Source organism: Prionailurus viverrinus, chromosome D4 (genome assembly GCF_022837055.1).
Source record: "Prionailurus viverrinus isolate Anna chromosome D4, UM_Priviv_1.0, whole genome shotgun sequence".
Taxonomy (NCBI): Eukaryota; Metazoa; Chordata; class Mammalia; order Carnivora; family Felidae; genus Prionailurus; species Prionailurus viverrinus.
This window is the reverse complement of record NC_062573.1, coordinates 48,508,571-48,536,443: the sequence shown is the minus strand read 5'-3', so window position 1 is coordinate 48,536,443 and position 27,873 is coordinate 48,508,571. Positions and strand designations below refer to the sequence as shown.

Below are 27,873 nucleotides of genomic sequence, written 5' to 3'. Positions count from 1 at the left end.
TGTAGCAGTATGGCCTCTCTGCTAAAGAACAGGATAGGGAAAACACCCCCCCACACACACACTTTCAAATTCCCCCTTCCTTACATGATGCCCGAGAGTGGAAGTAAGTCAGCCACGTTCCTTTCCAAATTAAAAATAAATACAGAAAACTTTCAAATGTCAGAGGCCTTCCATACCCCATTATCGATCAGGGAAAAACACGCAAGGCTCATTGCCTTGGTCAATGAAGCAGACCATCAGAATCCTCTTGTCTAGCGAACGAACCCTGGAGTTGCTGGGATATAGGATATTAGATTTCGGTCTACACTGCCCTAAGTAAACAGACCCATGAAAGAAGTCTTTGGGCGCATATGTTCATCTACTGGAGAATATGTCAGAAAGGATAAGTTATTTAAGGTCTTAAATGTTCACGTATATGACGCCCTGGGATACATGCTATTTGCACTGGCCACTCTAGAAACTGGAACCCTTGAAGAAACTATGGTCCAAAAGACCTCCTAGCTTGGGGATCACTTTACTGGGCCATAACTCTAAAAGACCACCTAAACTTCCCCTCCATGATTAGCTCCGTTCTTTTTGGATCACCATAATTCTTGTTCCCATGACCTCGGAATTTGACCCAAATAGCAAACACAAATGAAACGAGAGCAGAATGCCACCACATCACCTGAGCGATATCATTCCCAACTGTGACGCTCTCTAACAAAATGTCAGGTGAACAGCCTTCAAAGTTACACAAATAAGCTACATCGGAGAAGAGAGCAAGAAGAAATGAGTCCCCTCCTTTAACAATCAGCCGTGCCTTAAGAGCTACCTCTGTACCCATCAGCAATAAGTAAAAAAGTTGAGTCAGTAAACTACTCTTTGGCCTAGGTAACTAGCTGGCCAGGTGGACTTCCCGGAGAAAAATCGCATCCGGCCTGTCAAGAATGCTGTCTCAGGTGAGGTGGCCAGTTAAAACAATTGGACATTGTTTCGGATAACAATGCTTTCTATCTATATCCAAACGACAATCTGCAAAATGAATTTCTGCATCCCTCTCCACGCTGCATGTTACTGTGTATATCCTGTACATCTCCAGGTCTCCACCAAAATGTGAGTAAAATGAAACAGCACTTATCGACAGGAAACTTATGTGGGTTATCATAACAAAATGGAGCACATTGAATTAATCACGCTTCCTTTGATATAAATGACCATCTATGGTCACAGAGCGAGCAGTGAATTAAATGGATACCAATAACACAGCAATCAGAGCAACCCCCAAATAACTTTTGTACTCCAAAATTTGAGGATTTAAATGCAAATATTTTGGAAAATCAGACAAAATAGACTCACCGATGATTTTATCAGCAAGACGGAGATTTAACACTCAAATTTTCTTAATACTGTATTTAAGTTTCAAGATATAAAATATGTTAAATCATACCATATAATTAAATAATAAGAAAACAATTTACTTACTTCTGGATACCCTCACAAGTTCTGATACATTGAAGACTCCAGATTTTACAAAACTATCCTCCAGGTAACCTGAAAACAAGTATCAAGAGGAAAAAAGATCAGCGTAAGCAGGAAGCAAATAAATGATTAAACACTAGAATTTGTTCAAGTGTTTTGAAACCAAAGGTTAGAACGAAACCCAGGTATGCTTGTAACAAAGACCAGTAAAAGCAGAACTCTTTGAATAAAATCTGGGTCTGTTTAAACAAAAGTGAAACGTTTAGATGCCAAATAATTCCCCAGGAAAATTTTTCCTCAGCTTTCTAAATATACAGGGCAATGGCTACGGTTTTATTTGCCACGGCCCATGCACAGACAATGAAGGCTCAGGGGTTCCTACTGATGCACTCAGCTCGGTGGCACCTGGGAGACTAAAGTCTACCCATTTAAGAAAAGAAAGAAAGAAAAAGGAAAACCACAACCACAATTAGAACCTTGCTGGAATTACTTCAAAGGTCTCTCGAAACCACTGTTCTTTCACAAATCCTTCCCTGATTAAAGAAGAGTGAGCTGCCATTAGTTACCAGCACTCCCCCACCCTTGTTCCAGGGTCATGAATCACACAAAAGTAGAACTTGTACATACTGCAAATACTTTGCATAGACCTATTTCCATGCACCTTTGATAAACCTCACATGATTTCACTGCTCTCTCACTCTTGCTACTACTTCCTGGAACTCCCTTCATTTCAAGATCCGGGTACTTTTTATTTATTAATTTATTATTATTATTATTATTATTATTACTATTATATTATTATTATTGTTGTTGTTATTATTATTATTTAAGGAAATGGTCCTAAATCCAGGCCTCCAGGAATGCCACATGACCCTTCTGGGACATCCAAGTACAGGGTCCACAGTGACTGTGGCCCACCGTCCACGAGCCTGAGTAAGTTCGTTCCTGGGTGGTATGTGGTCAAGCTATGGCCCACAAATACCAATCATGTCCCTGGCTTCTCATTTATGTGAAGGAGAGGTACTGAGGGTGAAGAGGGAGAGAATACCGGAAGGAGGGTTATGGTTACTCTCTGCTCCCCAGGAAGAGAATAAGAAAAGTCTGAAAACCCTCAGAATTCAAATGCTTCCAGGAAAGCAAACTCTAGATTCCAAGAACGGGCAACTGGATCAGATTTTACATAGAGTTTTAGGGCTGACCAAGAGCCTGGAATCAGGGCAGGAATGTGAGTCATAGGTGGTTTAGCAACAGGGAGCACTCAGGTCAAGGGGCTGGGATTTGACTCCCAACCACATATTACCAGTGTGGAATCGTGGTCACGATATTAGACTCTTGCTGTCTCCTATTCCTCATTTATAAATCAGAGATCATAAAACTGCTATGAATGGTAAGTGGCCGAAGGCACTGATTAAATGCTCCCTCCCAGTAAGTTAGGATTGGCCAGTTGGGTCAACAATCACCTGTACGTTGAGTTACACACACTGGGTTCCAGACAGTCTCAACTTATTTGTAAATCTTGATTTAGAAATTTTACCAGAACAAAAGCTACCACACCACTTTTGAACTGTACATGGCATGAAGAGACCAAAGATCATCCAATGGGCATGCATGTTTCACTGTTGTGAACCAAGGAGCCATGCATGTCTGAACACGGTATGATACCCACCGCCCACCTTCCTTAGAAACAGAACAAAAGAAAGAGTGAGAAGGAATTATGAGATCTCAGCCGGGGACAAAACTCATATTAGGTCGTTACTCTGAAAAAATACATACATTTTGAAGAGGGTAATAACCAAACGTCCCCATTTTATGCATCTGTATTTTAATTCACTCTTACTGCTTGAGCAACTTAATTGTTCACCTGGTTGAACTCATTTCAGCGATTATTGAGAAATGTTGAGGTAGCCTACACCGTAGAGGTGCATAAGCCATGAAAACAAAAAAAAAGACATCGACCTCCTTCGTGTGGTTTCCGGAAAACACATTTTCAATTTTCTGAACCATGCTAGGTTATCATCGTATAAAACAACAAACAGTCTTTGTAAAGTATAACAAATTATACTGTATTCTATATAAGGTACATGTAAAATTTTTTTAAGTTAATTTATTTATTTTGAGAGAGAGAGAGAGAGAGAGAGTATGAGCAGGGGAGGGGCAGAGGGAGAGGGAGAGGGAGAGAGAATCCTAGGCAGGCTCCATGCTGCCAGTGCAGAACCAGACGTGGGGCTCGATCTCACTACCATGAGACCACGGCCTGAGACAAAATCAAGAGTCTGACGCGTAACAGACTGAGTCACCCGGGCGCCCCCGTGTAAAATTTTATATTTGGCAGATAGATTAAATATGGAGACCTTATGTATCATGATGGCGGTTCATGTACTTAACCAATCGGACAAGCGTGTCTGTCCTCACCCAAAGGTGCTCTGTAAATGCCCTCCTATCTTTCTCACGCGGTTCCCTCCCTCCGATCAGAAGGCTGTCTGTCTGTAGGCTCTGCTCTCATCCTTCAGTGTCCACCTCAACTGCCATCTGCTCCCGAACCTGTTCCTCCACCCTCCTCTCCCCATCCTTGAGCCAGCCAGAAATAATCTTTTTCTGCTGAATTCACATAGCACCTAGTTTGTGCTTACTTTACATCACTTCTCACATTCGAGTTTCCCAGACATGTGTTTTCAAGTCTTGTGGTCCTTATTGGATTATCAGCTCCCTTATCTGGGAGAGCGACTGGGTTTTGTTCATCTCTGAATCCCCCTTAACAACTAACTCAGTGCCTACATATATACAGTAACGGCTAGGTAAATGCTTATGGAACAAAAGGTTAAAGTTTAACCTTTTGGAACAGGGTCACAAATGAACATCTTAGTAATTATATAACAAGGTAGGCACAGATGGCTAAAGATAGAAGGATAAGTGTGCTGATTCTTGCTATTCTCTGGAACTTGTGTTGAAGAGTTTATTCAGGCTTTGGGGTAGAATGGGAAAGAACAATGATTACCATCAGATTAGATCTTTGACTTTGTTATATACCAATGTCTAATGGTAGGCATTTACCACAAAGGAACTATCAAGAAACCAGAAGTGTTTAAAGAGTCAGAGTTCAAAAATATTTGTAAAATAAACTGATGAACAAGTGAAAAGTGAACATCTCAATATATTTATATAAATTATACCACATGTCATGTAGTAACATCTCCATATGTAAATCTCATGTGCAGTTCCCTTCCTTATGACCCCAGTGAGTAGCCAAGGCTTCACTTGCTTTTTGGTCATGCCCATGAAGATGAAATGGTGTGTGGACATCAAGAACCAAATCAAAAGGGAGGGAGGAGGCCCCTCAAGCTAATCCTACCAGCAAGAAGACAGTAAGGCAGTCTCACACACACACACACACACACACACACACACACACACACACACAAATACAATGACCGTCTCATAGGAAAGGGCAGGCAATTCAGAATGTAGCGTGGTGTTTCTCCATCCCTCACCTCCAATTCATGTTCCAAGGAATTTGAATCTACAAGGAAATCTGAAAGAGTTATTCTGCTGAAACTATGAAAGGCAATGGAAATATGTCAGAACATATTGCACCACACATAGGTCCCACTGGGCTCCACTCCTGCATGGGGCATAGTGAGACTTCATTGAAAGGAGGGCTCCCTAGGATGAGCGGTACTGCTTACCAACATGACCTTAGGGGAGTGGGGGCTGGGATGGATCAGGCAATGGGGTAGCCTCGGAGAAGCACCTGAAGGAGGCGGCTGTCTCCTTCACTCCTCTTGGCACACAGCACACACAGCCTTTACAATGGACAGACTTACCCAAGAAGAGAAGGGTAAAGAAAAGGAGCAGTGGATGACATAGTTCCTGGATAGCTAATAGCATACAAGGAAGCATATAAGAAACAATACTTCTGGCAAAATAGCCGGGGGAGTCACGCAGAGTGTCAGGAGCCCTGTGATACTACAGAGGATGAGACTCAGCAAAATGCAGGTTATTACTATTAACACAGCCCCATCTGTAACCTCCCGGCTGCTGGGGCCTTCCAGAAACATGGTTTTCATGTGCTACGTGGACCACTGTGAATGTAAATAGCTGACACAAAGGCCAACGATTTTAAAGCAATTTGGAGACATTCATATAGTAAATTCCCTTCATCTACTAAAGGAAATATGAGCATCTCTGAGGCACAGCAGCTGCTTAATGGTTACAGAGCAATATTACACAACAGCTTAAGCCAAGAAGCAAAGAACAACTCGGCATTTATGTGATGCTGTATTTACACTACATGTAATGCTTTTTAAAAAATAAAATTGAGTAGGAAATAAAGACCTCTGCAAACTGAAAATTCTCAAAGGCAATATCAAATTATATTATTTTACTTCTTTTTTTATTTTTCTCTAACAAAAGCAACAATAAATCACTACTCAGAAGTTAATATAGTGTTTAACCTCCTTTACAAACAATCACAAAGGGACACAATGGCATATCTAACTGTTAATATCTCAAATTATAATCAGCTCCATTTGAATGTTAAACAACATTTACATAGAAAATCCAAAGGAAAACTGATAACGCTCATTTTTATAGTCTACTGTGTTCTATTCTTGAAATTAAAAAAGAAAAAACCACAGAAAGCAGTTATTAAATTCATGAAAGCTGTCTTCAAGTATTAGAAGGACTGTTAATGTAGATGTTGGATAAGACTTATTCTGCGTATTTCCAGGAACTGTGTTTTGGCTCAATAAACAGATTTGTCATCCAATAAGAAAAGTCCTAGAAAGGAATGTGAAACTTTGCAAAGGTAGTAACAACCAACACATGCCGAGCTACTGCTCTAAGATCTTAAAAAGCATCAATTCACATAATGTTCATAATTACGAACCTACCGGTTGTCATGTAAATGCTACCATTTTACAGATGGGGAAACTTGTGTCTATAGAGGTGGGGGGGGGGCTCCCAAAGCCTGTAAAAACCCCCCATTAGATTTGAGAATTCCCACTTAGAGTAGGAAATTGAATAAGAGCACCTCTGAAGCCCACTGCAATGCTCAGGTTTCACTTTTTTTTTTCTTTTTTCAAATGTTTATTTTTAAGAGAGAGAGGCAGAGAGAAGAGGAAAACCATCTGAAGCGGGCTCCATACTGAGAGCAGAGAGCTCGATGCGGGGCTCGAACTCACCAACCAGGAGATCGTGACCTGCGCCTAAATCAGATGATTACCCGACTGAGCCACCCAGGCGCCCCTTAGGTTCCACTTTTTACATAGCTCTTCTCCAGTTAGTTTTCTTGCATTGTTTGGAGAAAGAACAGGACCCCGAGGTATCTCCCAGGCATTTTCCAGGCTTCTAATTCCCATTGTTCACTCCCTTCAACAGAGTGTAAAAGACGACTCAGTGCTTTTGTTTATGGATGTGGAAGGGGAGAAGATAAGATTATTTTACACTAGCTCTTCGCCAATCTTCATATGACTTCCGATACCACAACTAACCTACTGGGACCTTCTGGTAGTGGTGTTGTAAGGCATGGCTTTATCTGCAGTTTCTCGACTGGTCTGAACTGTCCATGGTTAAGAATGGAAACTGTGATTTGGAAATAGACATACTAATCATTGCAAAGATAATGATTCTCTGCACAGAGATTGAACCTCGGTCTATGGCCGAGGTTCGCATTCCAGTACTAATTTAGAATTAATTTTATCCTTCAATATGAAATGTCCCTGTTGGTGATTTAAGTGATTCAACAGAGAGACAGCAATTTCTGACTCTAACACACTCTGATAATACTATGTTAATGTAGTATTTATGTTATTTGTTTTTTAGTATTTCCTTCCAGTCCACTAAACTTATTCCTGCATATATATAACATAGACAAATGTGTTTTCAAAAACTGAGATCAAAAGTTAATAAATTTGTATCCTGCTTTTTCTCTAATTAACATTGTATCTTTCCCTTTAGATTAAACAGGTTTTCAAGAGTGTGATTTTAATGCCTGTACATTATTAGACTGTCTGGCTGTACTTTATTTGACCATTCTCCTTTTTTTTTTTTTTTGGCATTTTAGGTTATTTCCCATTTTTTTAAATATTATAAACAGAACTGCCATTAACGTAGTCGCACACAAATCTTTGTCAGCGGTTCTCATGATTTCCTTAGGCCGGAGTTCCCAGAAGTGGAATTATTGGGTCAAAGGACATAAACTCTTTTCAAGCTCTTGGTTAAAAACTGTCAAGCTGCCTTCCATGAAGACTTTTGCCAACGTATACTCCCTTGGGCAGAACGAGCCTGTCCATGTCACCACCCTACTGCCCAGAATTACATATTACTCATATTAATGGGGACTTGTTTTAATTGTTGCCAGTTGATAGAGAAAAGATATCATTACGATAATGTAATAAGCTTCATTTATTTAATTATAATAAAGTTGGAATTGTGCAGACATTATGCATTCTCTCTTGGAACAAACATTAAAAATATGTAAAATAGGAATTGTGCTAGCGGGAATATTTTATTCCTAATATTAATGAGATTAATGCTGGAATTTCACAGTTAACGGTAACGCTGGCTATTAATAAGTGATTTTGTTTCTCATCATTTTATATACTCACTTATTCCTAGTTTTCACAGAGTTTTTAAAAGTGTACTGATCAGAATGGTTATTGAATATTATTAGATGTTGTTTTGGCATTAGTAGAGATTATCCCCCTTTTTTTTTTCCTTAAAGCATTTATTGTGTTATATATTACTGAGTTCTTAGATTAAACTGTCTTTGCTTATCCACGGAAGGTAGCTCTTTTAATTTATTGCTAAATTGTTTTGCTAACAGTTTCTTCCAAATTCTCATATACCAGTATGTAGCTGGTATACTCTTGTGGGGGGGGTTTTGTTTTATTTGTGAACTTTTCACACCAAGGTTATATGCATGCTTCATAAAATGGTCTGGATGACAGTCATTTTTCACACAAAAAAGAAAACATATGAAAAGTTCATGAAAGTTTGGAAAAACTCACTGGTAAAATATCTTCTCATAATCTGGTTCAAAGAAGACAAAACTTTGAGTCTTTCATGAATTTGCTTTACTCTTGTTTTCTGGTCTTGAGGCAATATTATTATATACCTTCCAAGAAAATCATCAATTCTTTCATATTTTAAAGTTTATCAGCACACATATTTCATGGTTTCCTAAGCAGACTCTGTGTATTTTTACACAGAGTAAATTACATTAAATTAAAATTCTTTTACGATAATATTATCATAAAATAGACTGTAATTAATGTTACATTATGTTGAATTATACTAAAAGATCAGCGCCACCACTTACTCTGTAAAGCTAAGGCAAGTTAAGCAACTTTTCTACACCCGATGTTTGTCTTCTCTAAAATCCAGATGGTAATCAGAGTATCTAGGAGTCAATATGAAAACTGTCGTTGTTTTCCAGTTATAATAAAGAGAGGTATTTCACTTTAAGAGCAGGGAAAAGGAAGGTGGGACTCCCCAAATTAACAAAGGGAAAACCAAAACACGGGAAGACAACAAAACTAAGGACATAAGATGAAAAACCTAAATAATATAAAGAAAAACAGAAGGAGTAAAATCAAGCATATCGACCCTTACCACAAAGGTAAGTAGACAGAATTATCCCATAAAGAGCATTAGAGCAACGGAAGCAAATAAAATGCATCTATTTTTAAGGAACACATTTAAGACAAAATGATAACAAGAACAGAAAGTCGAAAGTCAAATGGGATGCGAGGGGAGTCAGGCAAATTCAAACCGAAAATAAGCAGTGCCAATTAGCAGTGGTTAAGGTAGAATTTAAGATGAATTACAATAAATGAGATAAAGGACATTATGAATGGATACCAGGCATACATAATACAGAAAATTAAACATACACCGTACATGCTCCGAACAATATTGTGGGGGAAATGCATAATACAAAAACTATTAAAACACAAGAAACTTGACAAAAAACACAATTATAGTGAGAATTTTGAGTACATCTCTTTTAGAGATGTAAGTGGTGATTCTTTTAGAATTGAACACGACTATTAGACCATGACTAACTTCAAATCATTCAAATACAAACCGTGCTTTGTTACTATGCCCACAGACATTTTATAAGAGTTGATCATGTCATTGGCCAAGGAGAAAACTGTTATACTGTTTTGTCTTTAGTAAATAGATTAAAGGGAAAAAATAAAAAGTGACCAAATTTTCTGAAGTACCTAAAAATTAAGATTATAAGCTATGGATCAAACAGAATGCCAAAAGAAAAAATGATAAACTATAGAAAGCAATGAAAAGGACAAAAGGAAAAATCACTTTACCATAAGATCAAAAGAATAACAAAAGAATCCAGGAAAAGTTAAAAAGGGAGTTAAAGATAAAAGCTGAAATTAATAAATTCCAAAAAGAGAAATATTTAAAATAAAAGAATAAAAAGGGAAGATGATTTTGAGAAGACCAGCAAAACAGAAAAATCATTTGCAAGCCTCATTAAGGGAAAAAAGTAAAAGCAAAAATATATAAGAATAGAAGGGATGGGGCGCCTGGGTGGCTCAGTCGGTTGAGCGACCGACCTCAGCTCAGGTCATGATCTCACGGTTTGTGAGTTCGAGCCCCGCGTCGGGCTCTGTGCCGACAGCTCAGAGCCTGGAGCCTGTTTCCGATTCTGTGTCTCCCTCTCTCTCTGACCCTCCCCTGTTCATGCTCTGTCTCTGTCTCAAAAAAAAATAAAGGTTAAAAAAATTAAAAAAAAAAAAGAATAGAAGGGAAACATAACCATGGAAACCAAATATATTAACAAAAAAATTATAAGAGAATAACACATGAAACTTACTGACCACAGCTTTGAAAACTTAAATGGGCAATTACTTACTAAAATAAAAGTAACCAAAATTGAGCCAAGTGGAAACCTGAATAGACCAATTACCCCTCCTGCAGTGGTTCCCAAAATTTGCTGATCATTGGAACCACCTGGGGTTCTTGAAAAACAACTTAGGCTTGGCTCCCAGCAATTCTGATTTAATTGGTATGGATGTGTCCTAGACATAAGGATGTTCTAAAAGTTCCCCTGGTGATTCAAATGGGCAGCAAAGTCTGCGAACTACTGGGTTAGCATCTTGCTATTCAAAATGTGGTCCCACAACCAACAGCTCTGGCGTAACTGGGGAGCTTGGTAGGCACACAGAAGTTCGGGGTCAACCCCAGACCCTCAGAATCAGTGTCTGCAGCTTAACAAAACCACAGGTGATTCATACGCACTTTAAAATTGGAAAAGCCTAGAAGAGAATCAAAAGGTGATTTAAAAACCACCTTTAAAATGGCACCAGGTATGGAACAGTGTCGAGCTGGATTTTATCTTTTCTGTAGCCTTGAAATTCCAAGGATATTTATTCTCTCCCAGCCTTTAGCAAATGGTGACAAGGTTCCTTATGAAGAAAGCTCTCTCATGAGCCTTTATCAGACCAGCAAAACTTAAATAACTAAATGTGCAACGTCCCTTGTCAAGCCAAAGCAAACAAACAAATCAACCAAAAACCACGCATATAAATGCAACTTCAAAGGTCCTAAAGAAAATGGAATATATTCAAATTCATATATTCAAATTGAATATAGCAATGTTTTCCAAAAAAACAGGACACGATTCTCATTAGGGTTTTATTCCATGTATGAGTGAGATTCACTCTTACAAAATCTACCAATATGATAACGAAAAAAAGGAAAAACACACGACCTTATCAATTGATGCTGAAAAGGCACTTGGCGGCAACAAGAAAAGAAAAGCAGGCTTTCCTAATGACAGATCTAAGTAAAAATAGAGATAAGAGCAATTAATTGACTGTTTAGCAAAACATAACAAGCTGTCCTAAAAGAAAACGAATCTGCCATTCAGACTCAGCACCCTCAAGCCCTTAAATATGTGATCTGTGAATCAGTCAGTAAAACGAAACAAAACAACACAAAACACACAACTCTCTGATTTCCCTTAGATGAGGCAGGTATCTAGAGAAGTTAAACTCATAGAAACAAAGTAGAATGGTAGATTTCAAAGGACGAGGGAATGAGGGAAGGGGGGGTGGAGAATACAAAGTTTCAGTTTTGCAAGGTGAGAAAGTTCTGGAGATGGGCTGTGTGACAATACAGATGAATTTAACACTATGAAACTGCACATTTATAAATGATGAACATGGTAAATCTAATTTTATTTGTATTTTGCCACTCAAATACCACTATTTTACCATTAAAAAAAAATCGCAATCTGGAATTTGGAACTCAGATAATTGTCACTAAATTCTCGTTTACGTACATATTTTCCAGAATTACTTTTTGAGCCTCCTGGTGCTTACCACAGGCTGCATTCTTACACTGCCTTTACAGAAAGAGGAGACAGAGTAAATCCACCCATATACACCCCAGCCCAGGTGCTTTGTGCCTGGTCTGTATTGTGAATGGGGAGACATGGAAAATAAAATTTAAAAAATTAGGGGCGCCTGGGTGGCTCAGTTGGTTGAGCGTCCAACTTCGGCCCAGGTCATGATCTCACCATCCGTGAGTTTGAGCCCCGCATCCGGCTCTGTGCCGACAGCTCAGAGCCTGGAGCCTATTTCAGATTCTGTGTCTCCCTCTCTCTCTGACCCTCCTCCATTCATGCTCTGTCTCTCTCTGTCTCAAAAATAAATAAACGTTAAAAAAAAATTTTTTTTTAATTAAAAAAAAAATTACTTTCTTTCTTACTTTGGTATTTATGTCTGTAATCTTATTCAGAATAATAATTACTTAGGTATAATTCTGTTCAATTGATTACTATTCTCATTATTAGTCTACATCTATAGCTATATTCATATCTATAGGGATATATCTGAGAATTTCCTGTTCCTAAAATGTTTTATTTTGGTGTATCACTTCATTAGTTGGTATAGGTTTGCAAGGAAAATTTTTGCAAAGAAAATAAAAGACTCTATGAAACGAAAGGTGACAAATAATAAGGGATATATTTCTATTCTCTTTGACTACATATAAAACTCCTTAAACAAAAACAGTTTCATCATGAGGCGCCTGGATGGCTTAGTCAGTTGAGTATCCCAGTCTTGATTTCAGGTTAGGTCATGACCCCATGGTTGTGGGATTGAGCCCCGCAATGGGTTCCATGCTGAGTGTGGAGCTTGCTTGGGATTCTCTCTCTCTCTCTCTCTCTCTCTCTCTCTCTCTCTCTCTCTCAATCTCTCTGCCCCTCCCCTGCTCATCCACATGCACTCTCTCTCCCTCTGAAAAAAAAATTTCATCATACTTCTAAGTTTTCCCCCAGTCTTCTGTTATTTAGTGTTGACCAACAGAAAAAAAAAAAGTGCAGGTAACTTATTTTTCCTCCAGGATGATTACAAGATTCTCTTTTTCATCCACAAAATACAAAAATTTCAACAAGATGCATGTAGATACTATTATCATTTGCTACATATAGTTAGTCCTTTTGATCAAATGCTTAGATCATTTTTAGCTCATTAAAATTTTCTTAACTTGTCTTTTTTTCCTAATGTTTATTTATTTTTGAGAGAGAGAGAGAGAGAGAGAGAGAGAGAGACAGAGCGTGAGCAGGGGAGGGGCAGAGAGAGAGAGGGAGAATCCCAAGCAGGCTCTGAGCTGTCAGCACAGAGCCCAACACAGGGCTCGAACTCACGAACCTTGAGATCATGACCTGAGCCGAAGTCGGACGCTTAACTGAGCCACCCTGCGTCCCAACTTGTCTTTGATTCTATTTCTCTCCTAAATGCTCTGATTTCTCACCAAGAACACCTAAACTAATATTAAATTTTCTATTCTCCCACCATAAACTTTTTTTCTTTTTTAGTCATTATTTTAACTTCTCTGTTCTTTTCTTCTGGTTTTGGAGCAAATATTTCGAGTTTGCCCTCTGTATCAGTGATTATTTCCACAATATCAATTCTGTTTCTTATTTCTTATAATGCAGACTTTATTTTTACGAAAACGACTTCAGTTTTCTTGCTATTGCTGCTTATCTAACACGGCACTTTGTTCCCTGAAGCCGTTCTTTTATCTGTTCATTTTCCCATGCGAGTCCTTTCTTCGAAGTAAGCAAACTGTTTTCCCTAAGATTTTCTTCAAGGCTTCATTTTCAAAGATGCGTTCTTCTTGATGATGTACCTTTCCCCATGTTCTCACCAAGGGCATACTCTTGTGACTGTTTTCTTTTACCTAGAGCGTAGTCTATAGCGAATTAGGGTTTGCCTCAGAAAAGTGGCTTCCCCTTGGATATGGTAAGTAAAGATTTCCATATGGGGTGAGACTGAGGGCTCCAGAATTGACGTGATTGGATCTGAATTCCTGTCTTATCACTTATTAGCTATAAAATTTGAGTAATATAAATTTAATTTTAATATAAATAAATAATATAATATAAATATAAATAATATATAAAAAATTAATATAAATAAATATAATATAAATATATAATATATAAATATAAATTTAATATAATTATATATAAGTAGAAATATATTTTAATATAAATATAAACAATATTCTATTATAAATAATATATTCGTTTAATATAATATAATATACACTTAATATACATAAATAATATAAATAAATACAAAAAATATATATATTTATTTATAATATATAAATAAATATAATATATATAAATGTAATACATATAAATAATATATTTTAATATAAATATAAATAATATATAAGTAATTAATATAAATAAATATTATATAAATATATAATATATTATATATAAATATAAATTTAATATAATTATATATAAGTAGAAATATATTTTAATATAAATATAAACAATATTCTATTATAAATAATATATTAATTTAATATAATATAATATACACTTAATATACATAAATAATATAAATAATTATAAATATAAATATATAATATTTATTTATAATATATAAATAAATATAATATAATATATAAATGTAATACATATAAATAATATATTTTAATATAAATAATATATTATAAGTAATATAATATTATATATTTAATATAAATAAATAATATAAATAAGTATTATAAACATAAATATATAATATTTATTTATAATATATAAATATTATAAATATAAATGTATAATATGTATTTATAATATATAAATATAATATAATATATAAATATAATATAAATAATTTCTAATTATAATATAAATATAAATAAATAATATAAATATAACATAAACAAATATAAATAAATAATAACAATGATGATGTTGATAATATAATAGCTGCTATCATTTGTTGGGTGTTTATTATAAGCAAGGCTGTGTGCTAAGCACTGTGAACTCTATCTCAGCTCATTTTCCAGATGTGCTTCTTTTTTATTAATGACTTTGAATAAATACTTAAAGTCTCTACCCCTCCATTCCCATTTGTACAACAGGAATTATAAAAATAATCCTGAGCTCAACGATTTGAAGATTAAATAAGAAGGCGCATATAAAGTGCTTAGGGTTCCATAAATGTTTATTGCGAATGGCAGTATCGAAGCAACGGCAGTGGTGGTGAAAGTTGGTGAGCACAGCTCCTTGCCAATTCCCAACGATTGCTGGTTTTCATCTCATGAGCTTCGTCTGACTCCGTCACCAGGCTGTGTAAGATCCTACCAGGTAGGACATGAAACCTCTCACCTTCTATAATGTGCAGCTCTAGAAGGGCAGATGAGACTGAGTTTCAAAGGGTCTTCTCTATGGTACGACGGAGTTAGACTCTGGCCCAGAGTAGACAGTGTTTTTAAGGATTTGCATCAGGAAGTGGAAGCAGATTGCTAGATGTGTTCCCACACACTTCCTCCTCACTCCCTCTTCGTGCCATATTTCCTCACCTTGTTGTTCTCTGGGTTTCTAGCCTTTTAAGCTAATACAGGAAAATCTCTGAACCTAGGGGATGACAGTAGGGGAGAATCAAACTTAAATGTCCACAATTTCTCAAGGAACCAACACTGCTGTCTTTTGTGAGATGTAAGAGAGGAAAACCACCAATTTTTAAATTCAGTCTAACTCTACAGTTCGTGTAATTATGAGATAAGCCTCTAAGCTTCTAGCTAAACAAAAGTTACCCTTTCGTCTCAGTTTTAGTGTGCTTAAAAAAAAAGTTCAGTGTTTACATATCCTAATGGAAATTTTAGTGGAGAACTAGGAGAAACTGGATCCGAAGTTAAGCAGGTCATGTGGACTTTATATTAGATAGCCAATGACAGCCATGTTGCTGTGTGCCAGAAAGGCCTAGCTTTAAATCTCACCATTCTCAATCAAAATTCTAGTAGGGTTTTTTGTTTTGTTTTGTTTTTTGAATTTTTTTTTTTTTGAGAATTTGACAAGCTGATCCTATTTATATGAAAATACCCAGGATCTAAAAGAAAATAACTTTAAAAAAACTTATTATAAAGACATCACAAACATAGAGAAAATAAGAAAATACTTTGATGTTGGGAAAAGAGAAGACATACAGACCAGATCAGGACCGCATGAGGTCCGATGAGATGAACCATAAATGGACACATAAGTATGTGATTGTCGCTATTTGAGAAGTAGCTATGTAACTCAATGGGGGAATAAAAAATGTCTTTAAACAAATGGTGTGGATTAACTAGATATCCATATATATTTTTTAAAAAGGATATCAACGCTCACCTCACACCATAAGTGGAATATCCATATGATGGCATACTACTCAGCAATAAAAACCAATAAACTATTGATAAAGGTAATCACACGGATAAAGCATGGTCTTCATGCTAGATTAAAGAAGCTAGACACAAAAGGATACATGCTGTAGGATATCACTTATATAAAATTCTAGAAATGTAAACTAGACAGAAAGCAGGTCAGAGGTCATCTGAGGATGGGGGTAGAGAAAGAAATGGATTTTGAAGTGGTCAGAGGGAACTTCTGAGATTGATGGAAATGCTCATCATCTTGGTTATGGTGATACATATTGGTGATACATATATATTTTTCCCCTTTTTATATTTGTGTGTGTGTGTGTGTGTGTGTGTTTAGGTATACACACTATAGCCTATACACTATATACAGAATATATTGTATATCAGTTACACCTCAATAAAGAGAAAAATGACCTTCCTGAGCAAGTGATCTATAGACAGTGGTCTCCGGATTTTTACAAAGTAGTAAGATTTGCACATCATAAAAAGAATCACAGATGAATCCGAAACATTCCATTTAATCAGTCATGTATTTGTTTTATGCAACTTCTAGAAAGACATCTTACCTGTTCCTTCATTCATGATCATGTAAACTCTAACAACATTAATGTACATTCGCTAAACACAAACATAAGAACGGAAAAAAGGTCTTCTTCACACTTCATCAGATTGAAAGAAGAAAACTTTGATCTGTCTGAGACTGGTATTCTGAATCAGTCACTGTATTCTAACATTACATTTCTCAGTCTGATACGTCCCTACAAAATTCATCAGGCTATGCTACGCAAAGTTATGAGTTCATAACGTTCCCCCAATCGTCATGTCCAAGGTGTAGTGTACCCACAAGGCAGAAAAGGCCCGCTGTACCCATTTCCATGAAACATCATGCTTTCCCTGGCTTAGGTCAAGTACCAAGGAAGGGTACGGTCCCATTACTGCACAAACAGGTTACAGTTTCTTTAGCCTATTACTGGTCTAAGCCTCCATTTCATAAATTTCGAACATTGCCAAATATGGTCTCTGGCGACGTATTTGTCTTAGATGTTAAATTTACAAATGGAACATTACAATCCTCACCTGAAGGTGTGCAGAATCCACTAAGGGAAACAGAGAAGTAAATAGTGGCAAAAATGCAGTAAGTGCTATTACTGCAAACCGTCCTAGAGAGAGGGCCTGGAGAAGTGTCACTGATGAGGTGTCAAGAACAACCATTCTAGGCAGAAAAACGACATGGGCAGAGACACAGTGGAGAGGCACAAGGTTAAGGCGAAGGCTAAATGCAAGGTCCTCGTGTGCAGTGAGAGGAAAAGTAGGAACCATATCATGAAGGGCTGTATTAGATGCTAAAGATTAGGCTTAGCCTAGAGTGGAAATTTTTGAAACTTACAAGGAAGAGAATAAAATAATTAGATTTGCACATTATGGAAATCGCCGTGGGCCTGCAGTGGATTTTCACAGGGATGAAGACCCAAGGCAAAAAATACGAGCTACAGAGAGAATTACAATAACATAGTAACTATTATAATAGATTACAATAGTAATCTATTGTAGGAAAATTACTACAATAATCTAGTAACTCTAGTTCCTAATAACTAGTGCTCTAGTTAAAAGGACAGAGTGTAAATATATTTAAGAGAATCATAATGCATTAAGATTCAGGAGCAACTACCTTCTTTTTAACATATTTGCCTTCCTCATCTGCTAAGAGTAACCCCTCCAACGGCCTTTCCTAATCTCTTTGCTCATCTTTCTACATGCTCTCTCAAAAAATTCATAGATAGTCCTTTCTTCACCTGTCAACACTATGCAAAGTAGTGTAATTTATGTGGGTTATTTCTGGATATCAATGAGGACATATTAAGTATAAAACAGCCGAATGCTTTATTATGCCCTGAGGAAGACAATCACCTTTTCTATTCCTTGCTTACTTACTTAGAAAGCATTGTTCTGCTTAGAAAGTAGTTCAATTCAGGAAATGACTACAATCCAAAATACCAAATTTTGAAACTAAAAATCCCCACATTAAAAACAAAGTGCCACAGAATAAACAATGGAGCCAGTATCTTACAAGACATCATGTCACTTGTCCTCCACACCTGCCAGTGGCCTCTGAACTTTATCAGAATTAGGGACCTCACCAAGATATAATGCAGCCCAGAGCAATGCACCCTATACCTGTGTCAGGGCTCCCTGGAGCCTCTTCCCTGATCCTCCGAGGTCTCTGACTCTGGGTTAAGAGCCCCCAAATATCTATCCTCGCCGTGAGTTCCAAACCCTTTTCTCCCAATGGCTCATAAACACTTTAAACAAACAAACAAACAAACAAACAGACAAACAAAAAACTACATCTTATCGAGATATAATTCACATACGATGTTAAAAGCGTAAAAATCCAGTGGTTTTTGGTATATTCAGAGAGGTGCACAACCATCACCGCCATCTAATTCCAGAACATTTTCATCACCTTAAAAAGCAACTCCACACTCATTAGTGACGTGTACCTGTTTCCCACAACTCCAGGCCCCTTGCGACCACTAATCTAATTTCTGTCTTTATGGATTTGCCTATTCTAGACATTTCACATAAATAAAACCATACGATATATGGGGGGGGGGGGGGACCAGGCATGCCCCTGTCATTAACATGTGCATGTAATGATTTTAATGGTGATAAGATCAAATCTGCAAGTCCAGTGGTCTTAGTTCTTCCTCCTGAATGCCCCGGGGACATGAATATGCTCAAGGGATAGAATGGGGATGGTGGGGGGAGGGAAATATCTTTATTGGGTTCAAGAATTAGGAATATTTCAGTGTGAACAGGAGTATGTTCCGAGTTCCATTATGTAAAATAAAACGAAAGAGTGCATGGTCCCTGAAGAGCAGCATACAAGTCAAAAGACCCAAAAAGATCTATAACAGCGTTGAAAACCAAAACCTGATTTTTTTCCTTAAATTCTTCTATCGTCAATGACATGGTGCAAAAGCCAACAGGACTCTAATTGCCACGCAATTAGAGTGCTTGGCTTAAATTATGCAACACCTTGATATTCTCTTACAGTTACAGAAAAAGAAAGAAATGAAACTTGAGTAGGATTTGGGCCTAATAACTTTAAATCGCATTCTTCTTCTGTAAGGTAGGAACAGATGAAAACTTAGGTGGATATATGTCTGTCTCTCTCCTTGGCATTGTATTCTGCTTGCAACGTATCACCATAGAATCGATCCCTCTTTCCAAGCATGATGCTCTAATATGCAAGTGGATATCCCCTGGGTGCCTTTGTGCAGGACAGAACATTCAGCAAGCTTAGCTTCTGGGAGTTGAATGATTTTAACTGGCCTGGAGTAAGTCCACTCTATCTGTGATACAGAACAACCCCAGCTTTCCAGCTGTGAGGAGGGGAATGCTTTGCATTATTAAATTGTAGCCATATGCTGCAAAAACAGACCTTGTAAATATGGAGAGGGACAAGAATTTAAATGGAGAGGAAACTCCAGATGCGGGCAGTCCTTTTTAAAAGAACCTTAGATACTTGAGTAATGAGTAAAAACAACCGCCTAGGGCTACGGGTAGGGTCACAGCCCAACCCGGGCTAGTTAAGAGCGACACCTCTTTCACAAGGGGACCCTCACCCTCACTGTAGGGCATCCAGGTATTTAACAAAGAAAGAAAATTTGCTCTGTAAGACAAAGTGGTCTTTTACAATTTAACAAATCGCAACCTGTTTCGGTGCAAGGCCTCTTAAAACTTTTCTGGAACTAGGCGCCCACATCAATACACTGAAATTTCACTTGGACTCTATGTTACTGGGTATCGTTTCAGATACCACAGGATCCTGCAGTACAGTTATAAAGCTAGGAGAAACAAAAGTTTGGCTGTCATTTCTCCCACAGCTAGTCCTTTCTCTCAAAGCTTTGTGAAAGGACAGCATCCGCTGTGTTTAAATCACGCCTGTGACTGTGCACCAAGTGGGCTCCTGACCTATACACGTGCACAGCACGCGACCCTGGAGGAAAGATGGAACAGAAGAACAAGACGGGGGCTCCGGAGCTCTAGCAGGTGCAATAACCTGTCACAGAGGACACCCCCTGCTTGGTCAGTGCCCTGACCCCACAGCCTCAGAGGCTCTCAGCTGACATCGTGCCCCAAACTCACCCCCACTCAGGCAAGGGTCACTCACGATTCACCTCTATCTTCTGCTCACCCCCACCCACCGCCCCCACATCCCAGCAGCTACGGCTGTAACAACCGCCCCCGGGGAACTCAAGTGTGGCACCCACTGTGAGTGCCAGGAGGCCCAGACTCGGTCCTGTCAAAGGGTCTCAGCACAAAGATTTCTCCTTTCTTTCTCTGTGTGGAAGTGCACGCTCCTGAACACTTAGCCAAGCGTAGACGAGGCCAACGTTCATTTTTTCACCAGGCATCGCACCACAGTAAATGGTCTTATTCATCAGGTGCAGGAGAGGAGAGCAAGGAAAAAAATACTAATGATGCAGTGGGATTATACTGACTTAAGCTTTTGGACCCACGAAAAAAAGTGAGTTTTAACCTCCGTCCGCCAGTAACTAATCGGGACCGCGGGCAAATCACTTACCGTCTTTGCCCCATTTCTGTAAGTGAAGAGAAGAAACTGAATTAGCAGTGTATAAGCACTGACATCTTATGCTTTCTTGAGTGTGTCAAGCAAAAAAAAAAAAAAAAAAAAAGATGTTGGATTATAGTAGTAAATTATTCATTTGAAAATTGTAACTGTTTCCTTGGTGGGGGGATGTGTAAGCAAATATAAACATAACAGAAAACAGAGGCGTCCCACTCTGCCTGGGAGAATCTGATAAGACACATAGAAGAGTTTGGACCTACAGGAGAAACAAGACTTTGTAGGATGGACACAGAAGGCCTGGCAGAGGAAGAGCAATGTATTGCATGAAAGAAAGGGACAGAAAAGGACCTGGTGTCTGATACTGAATAGCATTTAAACTCATGACATAGAATGCGGGTAATAAGCAGTGAGATGTCAGGAGTTTTTAAATTTTTTTAACGTTTATTTATTTTTGAGAGAGAGAGAGACAGCACGAGTGGGGGAGGAGCAGAGAGAGTGGGAGACACATAATCGGAAGCAGGCTCCAGGCTCTGAGCTGTCAGCCCAGAGCCCCGACGCAGGGCTTGAACTCGTCAACTTCGAGATCACGACCCGAGCCGAAGTTGGACGCTCAACCAACTGAGCCACTCAGGCGCCCCTGAAAATGCTTTCAGACAAGCAAAAACTGAGAGAAATTTGTGGCTACTATAGAGATATTTAATGGAATTCTTCAAGGAAAAGGAAAATGATCCCAGACGGAAGGTTAATTGTACAAGAAGCAATGAAGAGCACAAGAAAGAATAAATAGATGGGTGAATCTAAATGAATATTAACTATAAAAAAAATAAAGAGCATGATTTCAAAGTATAACCTCCAGTTTGAAAACTCTTGCCCCATCAGCCTTTTGAGTCATTATTCTAGTTGTATGGCCATCATGGAAATAAGCACGAAGATACGGCGACAAGGCAGAGCAAAGGCATCCTGACAGCTTGGGGACACGGAAAAGATCTCCTGAGACAGAAACAAGTATAAATCATCTCTGATTCCTCCACTTACATTCTTCACTCCTGAAAAATTCAATAGCCCACGGTTTCTCATACAATTCCTACTCTTCCTTTGCTTAGGGTGTTTGCTCACCGCTATTCTCTGACTGAAGCGCAAACATCCCCTCTCCCTCACTTCCCAATCTCTGTATGTTCAAGTCTTTCAGAGTTGAATACAAACTTCCCTGCCACACACCACCAACCATCCCCGACACTCACTCCAACTCAACTGTAGTAAGCTTTGCCTTTTATAAGGTCATGATCTCACGGTTCCTGGGATCAAGCCCCGCATCAGGCTCTGTGCTGTCAGAACAGGGTTCCCCAGACAAGACTCATGGGCTATCTAACCAAGAGATAGCTCCAAGCTATCTCACACAGAGGAAAACTCAAATCTGGTAGAGAAGACAGTGAATTGAATTTTGGGAATGTTAAATTTTGAGCTGCCCATGGGACGTGCAGGGAACCGTGTCCAAAAAGTAGTTGGGCACATGAAACATCAGGAGAGAGATCTGTTCCAAAGGTGCATATCTGAGAATAACAAAAGGTAAGTGACCTTGAAGTCACGGGGGAGGGAGGGAGGGGGGGCGGGTCTGCAAACACATGGAGAACTAAAGATAAAAGTCTGGTTAAGGGAAGAAGCAACTGGAAGGAAACATAATGGTTCCGGGGTTACTAGGAAAAGGCCCTGTTTTCAAAAGCACAGGCAACAAAAGCAGAAAGCAGGTGAAACTGTATCAAACTAGAGCTTCTGCCCAGCAAAGGAAAACACTTAACAGGGTGTTACTGTGACCAATGGGATGTGAGAACACAGTTGCAAGCCACGCATCTGAGAAGGAGCTAGAAAAGAAATTCCTACAACTTAGTAGCAAAGCAGAACAAAAACAACTACTAACGTGACTTAAAAATGGGCTAAGGATTTGAGTGGGGTCTCTGCAGAGAAGATACACACATGGATGGCCAGCTGGCATATGAGAAAAGGCTCAGGAAATGCAAATAAAAATCACAACGCGGTATCACGTCACACCTATCAGGATGGCTATTGTCAAGTAAACAAACGGCAACAAGTGTTTCGGAAAAGGTGGGCAAGTCCAAATCCTTGCACTCCGTTGGTGAGAATGCAAAATGGTGCGGCCACTATGGGAGAAAGGTATGGCAGTTCCTCAAAAAACTAAAAGGAATACTACCGTATGATCCAGCAATCTCACTCTTAGGTATTTATCCAAAAGAACTAAAACCAAGATATTAAAGAGATATCTGCCTTCCCGTGTTCACTAATGGCACTATTCTCAATAGCCAACATGTGGAAAGAGCCTAAATGTCCATTGACGGATGAATGTACAAAGAAAGCATGGTGTATGTATACAAGGGGATACTATTCAGCCTTTAAAAAGAAAAGAAATTTTGGAATATGCAACAACATGAATGAACTTTGAAAATAACATGCTGAGTGAAATAAACCAGTCACAGACAAACAAATGCTTCAGGATTCCACCTATGTGAGGTATCTAAAAATGGGGCGCCTGGGTGGCGCAGTCGGTTAAGCGTCCGACTTCAGCCAGGTCACGATCTCGCGGTCCGGGAGTTCGAGCCGCGCGTCAGGCTCTGGGCTGATGGCTCGGAGCCTGGAGCCTGTTTCCAATTCTGTGTCTCCCTCTCTCTCTGCCCCTCCCCCGTTCATGCTCTGTCTCTCTCTGTCCCAAAAATAAATAAACGTTGAAAAATAAATAAATAAATAAAAATAAAATAAAATAGCCAACATCATAGAATCCGAGTCAATTGGTGGTTGTTAGGGGCTGGGGTAAAGGGGAAATGGGGAGTTGCTAATCAACAGGCTTAAAGTTTCAGTCAAGCAAGATGAATAATAGCTCTAGAGACCTGTTGTGCAATACTGTAACTATATTCACTTAAAAAGTTCTTAAGAGGGCAAATCTCATATTAAGTATTCTTATCATAATATAATAAAACTTTAAAAAAAGCAAGGGAGTTTTAAGTAGAACATGGTCAACTGGATCGAATAAATGCTCAAGAACATTGGAGCTGGACTAGAACGGAAAAGAACCACTGGCCTACGATCATAAAAAGTTATGAGCTTAAACGAGCATCATTTTATGTGGAGACAGAAGCACAGGTGTGGGAGAAGTTAAGGAGGAATTTTAGAGTCCTTTTCACGAGGAAGAAGGGACATGTGGGACTCTAATTTGAAGGAAGTGTCTGAACGAGGGGCAAAAGACTCATTTTTTTAAACAAGAAGTAAGTTGCCAGGAATGAATAAAGGTGATATATGCAGAAAGCTGGAAAAAGCAAGGGACGCAGAAAATTTTCAATGGAGACAGAAAAGTTGGCGGCTTCCAAAAGTAGGACCACTATAAAAAGGCAAGTGGGAAAAATATTTGCAGGACGTGAATACAAAGGACTAAGATATAAAGTGTTGCCAAGGGAAAAGCAATCGCTAATGATACATTTGTATCCTTTCTCATATCACTACTAGAAACTGTGTCACAAAATTTCACACCGCATCTCTTTTGATGTCAAAAGCCTTAGAACAAAAGTGACTACCTAACAACTACAATTCTACCCCACATAAAACTTGAAAATATCTTTCTTTGCCTCTTTTATATAATCTCTAACATTCTCTTCTTATGTATCTTACCTTGAGCTATAACTTTGTCTAGGTCATCTTAAGCTTTTGGAAGAATGCTACGTAAAACAAAATCAACACATTTCTATTTGGATCCGCATCACACGACACTTCCTGTAGGAAGTCTTTTTGATGAGCCTAGCTAGAAGAGAAAGGAGGATGGGAAAGCCCTCGCTTGTACCAAACACCTGCTACTTGCCAAGTATGCTCTCCCATCTGATGCTTACAACTGGCGGGGGTAGAATTGCGCCGAATTCCAGAGAAGTTGGCTGATTTGCTCATGCTCCTCATGGGCCTCATGATCATGGTAAAACATGGAGCCTCGATTCAGGGGGACAAATTTAATTCCAAAGTTCATGTTCTTCCCACTCCACCTTGCTCCCTACAATGGTTGGAAACAGTATTTCACAACTTTGGACTCCCATGACACTGGAGTTGTCACACTGACTCTTCCTCAAGTAGTCTGCATTAAAATTATAAAATTTTATGTATTTATGAAAACAAAAGTGTGGGGAGGGCAAGGTCCATTTGTAATGCAAAACCACTGTAAAACCATTCGCTATTTTACCTTCCACAGCATCTAGCCTAGAGCCATGCATACAATAGATGCTCATTAAACATCCATTACAGAAAAATCCACCTATAGACGGTGTATATTTCCAACTTCCCCAAGGCCAATGGCAGACTTTACCCATGCAAAGCCGACTCGACCCACACCCTGTACCCTGGAATGTAATATTTGATTCTGAATCCAGCAACCCATGGGCACTCAATTAATTTTATTTGTTGCCCAACAGGGTAGGTAATTGGGGAGACATGGAAATATCTCCTTCTTTCATGACCTTATAAGACATTCTTAAATTATCTTTTCCCCCCAAAAGTAGTACTAGGTGATCAGACTAAAACCACTGTAGAGGCTGGGCCTGGTGCTACTTCTATACAGATCAACTTTTGCAAAGTAGGGGTTGTACCCAAGCACCCATATGCAGCCTATAAAAATAAGGAGCTGAGGGCGATGTGCCCTTCTGGCTTTTTAAGAGTAATTTGCCAAGGGACTCCTGGGTGGCTCAGTCGGTTAAGTGTCTGACTTCAGCTCAGGTCATAATCTCACATTCATTGAGTTCGAGCAGTGCTGACATCTCAGAGCCTGGAGCCTGCTTCGGGTTCTGTGTGTGTGTCTCTCTCTGAGACCCGCCCCCCGCCATCGCACTCTGTCTCTCTCTTTCTCAAAAATAAATAAACATTTAAAAAAATTTTTTTTTAATTTTTTTTTCAACGTTTATTTATTTTTGGGACAGAGAGAGACAGAGCATGAACGGGGGAGGGGCAGAGAGAGAGGGAGACACAGAATCGGAAACAGGCTCCAGGCTCCGAGCCATCAGCCCAGAGCCCGACGCGGGGCTGGAACTCACGGACCGCGAGATCGTGACCTGGCTGAAGTCGGATGCTTAACCGACTGCGCCACCCAGGCGCCCCTTTTTTTTTTTTTTTAATTTTTTTTTTCAACGTTTAAAAATTTTTTAAAGAGGACTTTGCCAAGAAAACTCATTCCTAATCTTCTACTCCTTTACTCTGAATCCTATTCTAAATTTGAACATTTAAGAACTTTACTGAATGTGATATCTTGAAAAAAAAATTAGAGGATAAAAAGGAAAAACATCTCTGAAACAAAATCTGTTACAAAAAAAAATCCTTTTATTTTTGCACTGACTTGTACAAGACCTCATTCTAAAATTACATTAAAGGTCTACCTACGATGTCAAGCCTTACCACAGTTAACCATCCTTCCACTGTATTTCTATTTATACTTCCATGAATAGAAGGCCTGTTTATATTCTGTTGTATATTGTCTAATACCAAAGTTTAAAATTACTTCTAAATTTCATGAAATCGTGCCTTTTTCTCTATTAAAAAAAATGCTTGATTCTTATGGATACAATAAAATGAGAACATGAGAATGGGTGGGTCTGAACTTACTGAGGAGTAAATAGGCTATGATTTTTTTAAAAAATCAAGTAAATTTTCTTTTCTTTGACTTTGAACATCATATTCTAAGACAAAACATGCTTTATGAGCTCCTTCAGGGCCTATGAAAAACGTATGTGCCTTCACATGCAAAAAGAAAAATGTTATATTACTTCTGTAACTATTAGAGAGTAAAGTTTGTCCCAAATTCTAAGTTCTGGAGACATCAGTGAGAAGTCAAGCACATATGGGCCCTACTGATTCCAACAGATGATAACTACAGCTACAGAGCTGAGCTAGCTTTATCGATAATTATTTGGTTGGTTTTCATTAATTTCATGCCAACCCTCGGTCGACTTTAATCTCAGTACCTATAAAATGGAGTTGGGGAGAGATCAACTGCAAAATTTTTATTATTTAGAGAATTTCTTAAATGCAAGATCAGCATATGCTTATATACACTTAATATACACTATAATGGATCAAAGAGGACATGAAAAGAGAAATCAAAAAATACGCTGAGGCAAATGAAAATGGAAATGAAACACACCAAATTTATGGGGTGCAGCAAAAGCAGTTCTGTAAGGGAAGTTCATAGTGATAAATGCCCACCTCAAGAAACAAGAAATGTCTCAAATGAACAAGCTAACTTTATACCTTAAGAACTAGAAAAAAAGGAGAACAAAGTCCAAAGTTAGCAGAAGGAAGGAAATAACAAAGATGAGAGCAGAAATAAATGAAACAACTGATGGTGCAAATAAAAAGGATCTTAAGAGACTACTACGAAAAATTACACGCTAACACACTGAATAACCTAGAAACAATGGATAAATTCCTAGAAACATACAACCTACCAAGACTGAACCACGATGAAACGGAAAATCTGAACATATCAATTACTAGTAAGGAGACAGAATAAGTAATCAAAAACCTCCCAACAAACAAACATCTATATAGACAGCTTCCCAGCAGAATTCTGCCAGTCCCCCCGCCAAAAAAAAAAAAAAAAAAAAAACCCTAACACAATCCCTCTCAAACAAATAAAAGACAAGGGAACTCCTCCAAACTCATTTTATGAGGCCAGCTTTACCCTGAGACCAAAACCAGAAAAGGATGCCAGAAGAAAAGAAATATTTCTATGAACATAGATGCAAAATCCTCAACAAAATATTAGCAAACCAAATTCAACCCTACATTAAAAAGATCATTACCATGATCAAGTGGGATTTATCCCAGCGATGCAGGGATGGTTCAACATCTGCAAATCAATGTGATACACCACTTTAACAAAATGAAGGTTAAAAATTATATAATCACTTCAATAGATGCAGAAAAAGCATTTGACAAAATTCAATGTCTGTTTATGGTAAAAACTTTCAACAAAATAGGTGCAGAGGGAACATACCTCAAAATAATAAAGGCCATATATGACAAGTGCACAGATAATATCATACTTGATGGTGAAAAGTTGAAAGCTCTTCCTCTAA

The 27,873-nt window shown here is 38.3% G+C and overlaps 1 protein-coding gene and 1 non-coding gene across 8 annotated transcripts in view; one reads left to right on the top strand and one right to left on the bottom strand.

The window, feature by feature from the left end:
- Positions 1 to 27,873, bottom strand: part of NFIB (nuclear factor I B) — a 241,917-nt gene that overhangs the window by 72,470 nt on the left and 141,574 nt on the right. For all 7 annotated transcript variants that reach the window (XM_047830459.1, XM_047830462.1, XM_047830461.1 and 4 more), the window contains exon 4: positions 1,465 to 1,533. In XM_047830459.1, coding sequence (XP_047686415.1) covers positions 1,465 to 1,533 — 69 coding nt within the window. The remainder of the gene's footprint in view (positions 1 to 1,464; positions 1,534 to 27,873) is intronic.
- Positions 11,794 to 11,926, top strand: LOC125151050 (small nucleolar RNA SNORA51). The gene has a single exon (XR_007146609.1). It is a non-coding gene; the product is annotated as a small nucleolar RNA SNORA51 (small nucleolar RNA).